The sequence below is a fragment of the Triticum aestivum genome, chromosome 5D (assembly GCF_018294505.1).
Source record: "Triticum aestivum cultivar Chinese Spring chromosome 5D, IWGSC CS RefSeq v2.1, whole genome shotgun sequence".
NCBI lineage: Eukaryota > Viridiplantae > Streptophyta > Magnoliopsida > Poales > Poaceae > Triticum > Triticum aestivum.
In genome coordinates, this window is record NC_057808.1 from 543738622 (window position 1) to 543749130 (window position 10509).

At 47.9% G+C, this 10509-nt stretch overlaps 2 protein-coding genes across 3 annotated transcripts; one reads left to right on the plus strand and one right to left on the minus strand.

Annotated features, from left to right (window-relative positions):
- The first annotated feature begins 229 nt into the window (after positions 1–229).
- Positions 230–1808, plus strand: LOC123126103 (G-type lectin S-receptor-like serine/threonine-protein kinase At1g34300). The gene has a single exon (XM_044546503.1). It carries the CDS (start codon positions 304–306, stop codon positions 1612–1614), a length of 1311 nt encoding a protein of 436 aa, XP_044402438.1. The 5' UTR covers positions 230–303; the 3' UTR covers positions 1615–1808.
- A 696-nt stretch (positions 1809–2504) lies between these two features.
- On the minus strand, positions 2505–5902 carry LOC123123687 (post-GPI attachment to proteins factor 3). Of its 2 annotated transcripts, none has more exons than XM_044544258.1 (6): positions 5505–5902; positions 5211–5376; positions 3925–4189; positions 3632–3831; positions 3362–3549; positions 2505–3063 (listed from the first exon to the last, which is right to left on the minus strand). In XM_044544258.1, exons 2-6 carry the CDS (start codon positions 5315–5317, stop codon positions 2777–2779), a joined length of 1047 nt encoding a protein of 348 aa, XP_044400193.1. In that variant the 5' UTR covers positions 5318–5376; positions 5505–5902; the 3' UTR covers positions 2505–2776. The 2 variants fall into 2 exon arrangements, with proteins under 2 accessions (XP_044400193.1, XP_044400192.1); XM_044544257.1 differs by having other exon boundaries at positions 5211–5385.
- Positions 5903–10509: the final 4607 nt, after the last annotated feature.

Sequence of the window (10509 nt, forward strand, 5' to 3'; positions counted from 1 at the left end):
GGCCGACATGTCATGCTAATCGGGTTGCCCATCGGGTAACCCATGGGCGTAGACCTGCACCCATGCCCTACCCACCATTAATCGGGTTGCCCATGGGTCGTGCCCATGAGCGAACATGACGACCCATACCCTACCCATTCGGGTCGGGTGCCCATGGGTCGGATTGCCAGGTTGAGTGGAGACTCTCCTATATAGCCGAGGGAAGACGCCATGATATGGGAAGCCGAGCTACGTAGCTTCTTCCGGTGCAACCACCACCACGGAGGAGTCCGCGGTCTTCTTCCTCGCTGCCGTCGAAGAAAGATGAGGCCTCTACGGGGAGGTCCCGGAGCCGGAGCGGATCTTGCTGTCCTCTGCTGCTGCTTCTTGCTCCTCTCCTTCCTGTCCCATGGCGCGGACATGCCCCTAGGCTCCTCCCTCTCGCCGGCGGCCAATTCGACCTCATGGTCGTCGCCCAACTCCACCTTCTCCCTGGCCTTCGTGCCGTCCCCGACCTCCCGATCGCTCTTCGTCGCCGCGGTCACCTACGCCGGCGGAGTCCCCGTCTGGTCCGCCGGCGCCGGCGCGGCCGTGGATTCGAGGGGCTCGCTCCGCCTCTCATCCTCCGGTGATCTGCAGCTGGTCAAAGGTTCCGGCGCCGTGCTCTGGTCGTCGGGCACCGCCGGCCAGGGCGTCGCCGCCGCCGCCCTGCAAGAGAGCGGCAACCTCGTGCTCACGAATTCCAGGGGGCGCGTCTTGTGGCAGTCATTTGACCACCCGACGGACACCGTGGTCATGTCACAGAGCTTCACCTCCGGCATGAACCTCACCTCCGGCCCCTACGTCTTCGCCGTCGACAGGTCTGGCAACCTCACGCTCAACTGGGCCAGCGCCGGCGCAGCCCCCGTCACCTACTTCAATAAGGGCTACAACAACTCCTTCACCGCGAAGAAGACAGTCACGCTCACGATGCAGACCAACGGCATCGTCTCCCTCAACGACGGCTCCCTCGTCAACCCCGTCGTCGTCGCCTATAGCAGCAACTACGCGGAGAGCGGCGACATGTTGCGCTTCCTGCGCCTCGACTCGGACGGCAACTTCCGCGCCTACAGCGCCGCGCGCGGAAGCGGCACAGCGACGGAGCAGTGGTCGGCGGTGGCGGACCAATGCCAGGTGTTCGGCTACTGCGGCAACATGGGCGTGTGCAGCTACAACCGCACGTCGCCGGTGTGCGGCTGCCCGTCGCGGAACTTCGAGCTCATCGACGCCTCCAACCCCCGGAGCGGGTGCAAGCGCAAGACCGAGCTCCAGAACTGCCCGGGCAACTCCACCATGCTCCAGCTCGACAACACGCAGTTCCTCACCTACCCGCCGGAGATCGCGATCGAGCAGTTCTACGTCGGCATCACGGCATGCCGCCTCAACTGCCTCGCCGCCAGATCCTGCGTCGGCGCCACCGCGCTTTCCGACGGCTCCGGCCTCTGCTGGCTCAAGGTCTCCAACTTCGTCAGCGCCTACCAGTCGGCGTCGCTCCCTAGCACGTCTTTCGTCAAGGTCTGCTTCCCCGGCGTCCCCAACCCGCCAGTCAGCACCACTAACGCGTGGTCGCCGGGGACCTCCGGCCTCCATGGATGATATCTTTTCCCCTCTAAAATCATACTACTAGCAAAGCTTGGCACCCGTTGCAGAACTTTGTACACCCTTTTAGCAAAAATAATGTGTAGAGCTATTCAGAACGGTTAACCCGTGTTCAAGAAACATTGCAAAATAATTGCATCCTGTTATTAGGAATGTTTTCACAGTATGTGTTTTGTAATAAGATGTACACTAATATATATTGCCGCGCCCGCACCGATCTCCTTCCTTCGCCATCCAGCCGTTTGATCGTCTCCCAATTCATCAGCACGGAGTTGGGTCCAGTGGGACGACGAACAAGTTGTTGGCCTCAATCGGATCCATGACGATGGTGACGAGGGCGGGGGCGGTGACGATGAGGGTGGAGAGGGCGGTGTGGGACGCAAAAAGAGTGGGGGTGAATTGTGAAAAAACAGGAGCTTCGAGTGGGGTTTTGACTGGGTCAAGACTGTTGGAGGAATTAGGGCTCGGGTGGCCGCACCGACCGCCCTTGCCCTCGAGCGCCGGGCTTGCCCTCAGCCCACTGACACGTGGGCCCGGCCCCACGCGTCAGTGAGCCAACGGCAGGATGCAGTACGGCAGAGGAGCCGGCTCCAACAGGTCCATCGCGATGGCGGCAAGGGCGTTGAGGGTGGAGAGGGCAAGGTTGGACAGGAAAAGAGTGGGGTGAATTGTCAACAACTGTGAGCTTTCAGACGTGCAAACCAGTCCAGCCCAATACGGGCATCCATCATTATGAATGATCCAGGCATATAGGGAAGAAAAATGAGCGCCAGAGTTGAAAATTCCCCAAGGAACTGAAATTCATAGCTTCTGGCTGTTATCTCGTCTTTGACTGCAATGCTAGGTTTATATAAGCACTGAAACCCGTAAGGTGAACCATTTCAACAGGCACGAAAAAGATTATGTCCTTTTCTATTACAGAACAAAACAATTGTTGATATCAATCAAAGCAGACAGAAATCAGGAGGTCAAGAACCAAAGATACAGCATAAACAAGACGCTGAGTTTCGCTGAAAGATGAATGGTTTGTCCTGATCGGTCCTGGGAATACCGAGCTTCTGGGAACGCATGGCATGGCATGGCAGCATGCATGCCCTCTGCTTGTGTTACCTTGAGAGAGGGACAAGCTAACAGCATTGATACTGACCTTAATTTACTACTACTTGGCCTTCTTAACAAGTGTGGAGGTGCGGAACTCTGCATCGTCTCTAACGAAGGTCCACCAAAGATAGGTGAGAGGAATGGTGCTCGCGTGCCACAGCGAATGTGCATCGGCATACCCCTTGTATGGAGGAAAGTCATACACTTCAAGAAGCATAGCTAGAGCTCCTCCGAATATGACGATCCAAACCTTGAATCGTGACGGATGATGGGTCACAACAGCCCAGGTTGTCCATGCCACAATGTGAACAACACCCATTGCCACACAGACTTTCATGTTCCATCCTGAAAAGGCATATAAACGCAGCAGATGCACATGAATTAATAATATGTTTCTACACAAGGCGAAGTGTGTGTAAGGTAAACTGAAGACGCAATTATTCAGTCCATTAATGATAATATTCCGTCCGTCGTATCTTTTATTTAACTTGTAACACCACAAAACATGGGAAAAGTAACAACTACAAGATTGTTGAGCCTAGCTAGTAAAATATTTAATTTGATATATGTATGCAGGATAGATCTTGTATGAATGAACATAGCAAAAGATCAAATACTGTAGGAGAAGCAAAAGGAACTTTACCATAGTCAAGTTCATAGAAGTTAAGATACAAGATGTGTGTTGTAACGAATGCTAGAATAGGTGCAGCAAACATCACCCTGCCAGCCTCATCCTTGACATTAAAAGTTCTTAGCAATGTAAGGATTAAAGAGTAGCCAAGTTGGGCCACAGCTGAAGAGTAATCCAGTTTCTCAGTCAAGTCAATATCCCTACAAAATGAAGAATGATGCTGCTGAGTAAGATATCAAACACTATCATGACAGCATGCCCAAGCTTTGAGCAAATGCACACCTAGTATGGAATATAGTGCTCCAGAACCATGCATTCAGTGATAATATTGCATAGATATGCCACAGGCCAGTGTATTCGTAGTATGTCCTCTTCGTCTGAGGTCTAAGAGGTAATCTGTAATTCACTTGGAGGAAGAATGAAAGCCAGCCAATGAAGTGCGTCAATAGGTTGAGAGCAGACAGTGCAGCTGAAAGGGGCTCCTGATAAATGGCAAACAAGTTAAGACATGTAGTAGTGGTAGTCATGATGGTGAAATAGTAGTATCACTCATCAACATACAAGCCAAAACATGCCTGGAAGACAGAAACACGTTTGAAGGGCCATTTTCCATGATATTTAACAGGGCTCAGGCCACCTAATTGCCGTTCCTCTTCTCTTCGTATCATGCAGTAGTAGCGGCAGTCTGACATACAGCTTTGGTGCTTCCACTGCATGTAAAGGGGCTCCTGTGTGTACCAAGAACTTCCGGCAGATGTGCTGTCATTCTCCTGGGACTGACAGTGGCTGATGATGTTACTTCCAATAACCCCTGTATTCTTACACTCCTTCACACAAGTTCTGCAGGTTGATCACTATGCAAGTTACTAAAAACTTCTAAACAGTGTAAAATCAGAATGACAGCAACTGAAAGGTCGATAGATGAACAAATTTCAGGAATCCAACAGGTTTTCAGTTCAAATTTTGTTAAGAAAAATACAAAAGGAAAAATAAATATGGTGAACCCAATTACTTTTTACAAAATACATCTAGAAACTAATAGCCGCTTTTTAGAGTCCATGGAGTCCAGGAAAAAAAGACAGGCAGAAAGCAGATATTATAGGTGGTACTTATTGCACAAGCAAAATGGAAGGATACTAGAAGAAAATAATACTGCAAGTATGATACTATAAATTAATCATGAACAATTCACGCACTGGAAAAGAAATAGCTTTCACAGGTGTCGCCTAGTTATTGACTCACGTTAATCCACTGTTAGTGTTTTGTTTAAAACTGGGGTTATTCTACCATTGTGCTGTTATATCTCCTAATGTGGAGCACATAAATTCAATCTATCGTATTATATGAGATATTATTTACTATTTGTTCTTGTATCCTGAAATTTGATCACGAGCACCTAGGCTTCCTGTCACCCCAGGTTGCTTCGACTGGCTGTCACAAAACAGCTACGGAACAGATGATGTGCAAGCAAACGCATCACAAAACAGCTACGGAACAAGATAATTCCCTTAACCCTGTCCCACAATTTAGCAGAATCTAATCAACTGCATCTAGAACAATTTTATTTAAAAATTGATAAAGCTAACAAAATGTTATGGTAAATAAATGGCAAGGGGGTACATTGGATTGAAGGGAATCCATAGGAATTTGATCCTACCTTTCTGAACAAAGAAATGCCCCCCCCCCCCCTCCCCCCTCTGAAATTTCAGGGGTACTATTCAACAATTCAGTATGAATCAAAACTACGGAAATTCCAGAACCAACCTATCCAAGGCCTGGAATCAAGTATAAGAAAATAAACGGCAATCTAGCGAAAGGGCACGTCATCTGCAACACGAGATGAGTCAAGAACTGCTCTCACCTGTACAGCGGATGAGCATCTCCCGGGCTGGCCTCGACGGAGCCGACCACGAATCCGACTGCAAGAAGGGAAGCCAATCGAACCACCCAGAGGCTGCTTCCGGCCATCCCGGCGGTCGCGCCTGGGTACAGTCCGTGAGCCCAAGATCACGGAGAATGTTGAAGCCCTGTTCAGACTCCAAGTACCAAAGGGATAGAATTAGACTTCTAGCAAGTGGAAAATGAATATGGAGCAGATCATTAGCTATCTGCACTGTACATTAGCTTTAGTAAGGCAATGGCAGCAGGTGTGTACCTTGGGTGGGAGCTGCTGCCGCCTGCGAGCGCGAAGTGGAGATCTAAACCGGCGAGCTGCCACCAGCGCCTGCCTCCGTGCCTCGCTGAAGGCTGCTGACTGGCCTGCTGCCTGAGAAGGCCAGAAAGCTGAGGGTGGAGCCGGGGGACGGGGAGGAACCGTCCGGGGAAGGAGAGGAGCAGTCCTCGCCGCCGGGTCAAAGGCGGGCTCACGGAGCGGAGCGGACGGAGCGGCCGTGGTCTGGTGGAGGCCGGCGGAGGCGGCTCTGCTGAGAGCCGACGAAGGGGAGGGGAGCGGCGGCGGCGGTGGACGGCGGAGTGAGCGAGGCTGGGAGATGGGTCGTGGTCGTGGCGGCGCAGTCGGAGATGGAGATGGGAGAGGACGAGGAAAAAAGGATTGGGCTATTGATTGATTTGGTCGTTGGGGGCCGGCCATTTTCGCTAACCAGACGGACCCTTGGGCTGGTGGAAAAAAGGCCACTCAGGCCTTCTTTGATTTGTACGAATTGTGTAGGAATTTTATAGGATAGGATTTTCAAAGAATGTTTTTTGGGGGTTGTAGGAATGAATTCTTATTCCTATGCAGTAGGATAGAAACTAATTCTTCACATTTCAAAGAAAAAGAAGCATTAGCCTAGGCTCAATGAAAAAACTCATATCATATGCATCAAACGACATTCATTTTTTTTCTAGGAATTGAGATACATGTCATCACACTTTCTATGATTTTCTAATTCTTACGATATTCCTATCCTATGAACAAAAGGAGGTCTCCGTCAAGACCCTCATACCCAACCCAGAAAAGAAAAAAAGGGAATAACTAACTAAGGTTACCCCTTGCGGGGACCTCCGGGGGTGCGCTAAGTGGTACGTTCAGCTGCCGTCACATGTCACGTGTTGGGTGCTTTCTATGTAAAAAAAAATTTATTCGTGTTTTCGGGGTTTAGATGAGATTCATTTAGGGTTTTCTTTTGCTTTCGGTTTCTGCCGATTTTTACCTAGGTTTGGAGAGAGAGAGAAATGCTATGCTTCACGAATTTTTTTTTTTCATGAGAAGCACAGGTTTGCTTCCGCGAGAAGCATAATTGTGTTTATCAAGGAAAATAAAAATTGTGCTTCCACAAGAAGCACAGATATGCTTCATGTGAAAGTATAAATTTCCTTCCGTGGATGTGCTTCTCCAAAAAAAAGGAAAAGCACAGCATGTGCTTCCAAAGAAAGGGAAAACCCACAACCATGCATTTGGGCTTCGTTTTTTTCTTCCCTTTTTCAGTACTCACTTTTTTGTGTGAATTAGTTTTTATTTTTTGGGATTTTGTTATCTTGGATTTTTTTTGTTTCTCAGTTTTTTTATTTTTGGTTTCTGTGTGGAAAAAATTTCGTCAGAACCTATTAGCGTTAGATCTAGTCTCAAATATCTCGACGTGAGAAATCCATTGCTGAATACGATTTGGTATTTGGATGCACGGGTCAAGAGATAAAACATTTTGGAAAAATGAATCTATAAAAAAAAGGAAAACTTTCTGGTTCCGACAATTGATGCACATGCAGTGCCCCCATTTGTCAAATCAGAGAAAATGGGGAAGTGGACTTTGCAAAAGGTAACCCTTAACTAATGATTTTGAAGAAAAGCACAAAACCCGGAGAGCTCCCAATCACCGTGGTCCCTATCTCCCACGTAGGTCGATAGATATCAACCAAACGCGCACCCACTCGCAACGCACGAAACGTACTACGCGGCCTAGTTCACATGTTTTTCTGTGTGCTTCCCGCCAGTTTTGGGAAGGCTCTATGGGTTTTCTTTTTTCCAGTTTCTTTTTTGTTTCTTTTCGTTTTTCTTCTTTTACCTTCATTTTTTATTTTTATTTTTTATTTCATGAACAATTTTTGAAATGTTTTTTTAATCACGAACATTTTTTGAAATCTTGAATTTTTAAAAAATTCAATACCATTTTGCAAATTCATGAATTTTCGTGAAATTCAGGAACATTTTTTGAAATACAGAACAATTTTTAAACTGTGAACATTTTTTGAAGTATGTGAGCATTTTGAAATTCAAAACATTTTTTAAAAATTTGAGACCATTTTTAAATTTTTGGATTCAAAATTTGGGAACATTCTTTCAAATTCGTGAACAATTTTTAAATTTGAGGACATTTTTCAAAAACTTGGAACATTTATCTTTGGAACCGTGCATCCAAATACCGAATCATTTTCACCGTTGGAGTTCTCGTGTCCGGATCTTTAAAACTAGATCTTGTATAGCTTTTATAAGTCATGTACCTTTAAAAATGTGAAAGATAGATTATGGGGGAAAGTTAATGGATGGATAAAAGGAGCAACTTCTGATATTTTCGATGTTATGTTTCAAGCTACCCCGGGGATTATGTGAACATCTAAAGAAACTCATCATACAATTTTTTGGGGGAAGCAAGGAAGGCCAACGGAAATGACATTGGGTATCATGGAAATCAATGACACATCTAAACATTTTAACCTCGCTCTTTTGGCTCGACAAGCTTGGCGTACCCTAACTAGCCTTGATTCCATGTGTGCTCGGATGATCAATTTTATTTACTTTTCCGCTGGTACTATTGTTATTGTTGAAGTGGGTTCCAATCCCTCTCAAATATGGGGTTCAATAGTGGAAGGTAGAGACGAGCTCTCTCAAGGTCTCATCAGAAGGTGCAGTAATGGAGTTTGGGCACATATTTGGGCATAGAACTGATACAAAGGGCACTTCTATGAGGTCGGTTGCTTGTTTACCTAATAATTCATCCATGTGTTGTTGGTGAGCTACTCCCTCTCTCCCATAATATAAGAGCCCATAATATAAGAGCGTCTCCTTCCCATAATGTTAGGCGTATTAGTTTCAGCACGAAAATTAGCGCAGGTTTACTTGAGCGATCCAATCTCAAACATAGATGGCGCTGTGAGCTAACCTTATGAGAGACCCAGCCAGCGATTCGTTTTCCTTTCCAGAAACCTAGGGATTGTTAGTTATGGTGTAACTGAATGAGGGAAGAAGGCATGTGAGCCTAAGATTATGGGATTGCATGCAAAACTAATACACCCAAGATTTTGGGAAGGAGGGAGTAATACTTTTGTAACATGGAGAGACTACTTAATTCAATATATTTTTCTTCCTATTGATGCAACTGCAATGAAAAGTATTCCTCTTTGCACTCTCCCGGTGGATGATTTCTGGGCTTGTCAGTTTGATAAGAAGGGTTCTTTTCCGTGGGATCGACCTATATAGAATGTTAGCAAGCACAATAAATAGGTTGAGGATTGGCTAGAAGAAAGAGAAGCAAGTTCAAATGGATATGTGGAGGAGAAGCACTAGATGTCCCTCTAGAATTTCTAGGTGCCGGCTGTCGTGGATCTAAGACTGACAGTAGAATGGGGTAGGAATAAGGAGGCAAGGTCCTAGCTATGGCGAAGTTTTACACGCGAGTTTTACGAGTTCAGGCCCTTCGCGGAGGAAGTAATAGCCCTACGTCTCGGTGCCCGGAGGCGATCAACTGGATTATGCGTGTGTGTGTGTGTGTGTGTTACAGGGGTGCGAACCCTTGTGCCAGAGGAGGGGGTGGCTTATATAGAGTGCGCCAGGACCCCAGCCATCCCACGTTACAAGGAGTTCAATGTACATAAAGAGGGAGCGTTACAGGTAACGTCCATAATAAAGTGATATAAATGATCATTAAGTCTATGGGTAAACGCCCGACCGTTGTTGTGCAAAGTGACTTTAGACCTTCTGTCTGTCGAGTGATTTCTGTTACGGTCGAGTGACATTGAGTCTTCTGAGTGGAATGCTTCTGGTCGAGTGGATGATGCTATCCTTTGAATGCTTCTGACTTTAAGGTGATGTCCTAGGGGAGGGTGTCTAGGTCATGCCTATGACCCTACCCTAGGTACATAGCTTCATCATTAGCCCCCGAATGGTTCAGGGTTCGAGTGGAGAAGGAGTTGAGAATACTTCCGACTCAATTTTTGCGTTTCGGAAGTGTCTTGCCTGGTCCAACGAATCAATACGATGACTCCAACTTCTTTTTCAGTCGCCTTGATCCATTCTTGCTTTTGTCGAGTGAACTTTAATCGCCAAGCTTCGAGTGTTGGTATGGAAAAAAATCTTACGTCTGACAGGTTGCTCTGCTGCTCGCGGATCTCGCGGGATTCGAATTTTGGGAAGCGTGCAGGGCGGAGGAGGCCGCAGTAATCAGGCTGGATTAGGCAGGGCCACCTCGATTTCCGCACCACCTTTTTCGCCACGTATCGCGTGCGCAACTGTTGCGGGATTTGATAGGATCGTCTGGGCCCACGGGTCAGCCACTCGGAAACGACCTCATATAAGGCGTCGGACTGGGGTCTTTGCACAGTGCGTTCCCATTCTTCCTCTTTCTTCTTTGTTATCTCCATCGCATCCACCTCTGCTCCCGGCGCCGCTGTTCTGTTCGATCTCCGCCCGCAGCAATGGGGAAGGAGAAGACGGTGGCTTTGGAGCGCGCGAAGAAGGCGACGGCGAAGGCGAAGGGGAAGAAGTCCAGCCGGGGCGGATCTTCGTCGAGGTCCGGCCTGCCGCGTGGCTGGATCCAGGGCGATTGGATCCGGTCGATGATTCGTCAGGATGACATTGACGATCTGGCCGAGGGGGGATTGATCCCCCACGGATCCGCGCGGCTCCCGGAGGGCGAGACCGAGCCGCGGCCGTAGGAGGGTGAGTGCGTTCTCCTCGCCACTCACGTCGACCGCGGGTTTTCTTTGCCTCCTCATCCTTTCTTCCGAGCTTTCTTGAACTTTTTTGGAGCACAACTCCACCACTTTTCTCCCAACACCATCGTGTACCTTGCTGCCTTCGTGTCTATGTGCGAGAATTTCTTGGGTTGTCGACCACACTGGGGCCTCTTCAAGCACATTTTCACGTGTCGCTCTCAGTCGGTCAAGAAGGCCAATCCGAGTGATGAAAAGACGCAAGTGATCCAGATGTGTGGGGGTCTTGGGATTCA

Coding starts and splice junctions, on each gene's coding strand:
- LOC123126103 (XM_044546503.1), top strand. CDS start 304: ATGAGGCCTCTACGGGGAGGTCCCGGAGCCGGAGCGGATCTTGCTGTC.
- LOC123123687 (XM_044544258.1), bottom strand. CDS start 5,317: ATGGCCGGAAGCAGCCTCTGGGTGGTTCGATTGGCTTCCCTTCTTGCA. Junction 4,190..5,210: donor GATGCTCATCCGCTGTACAG/GTGAGAGCAGTT, acceptor ATCAACCTGCAG/AACTTGTGTGAAGGAGTGTA. Junction 3,064..3,361: donor CTTCTATGAACTTGACTATG/GTAAAGTTCCTT, acceptor ATGCCTTTTCAG/GATGGAACATGAAAGTCTGT.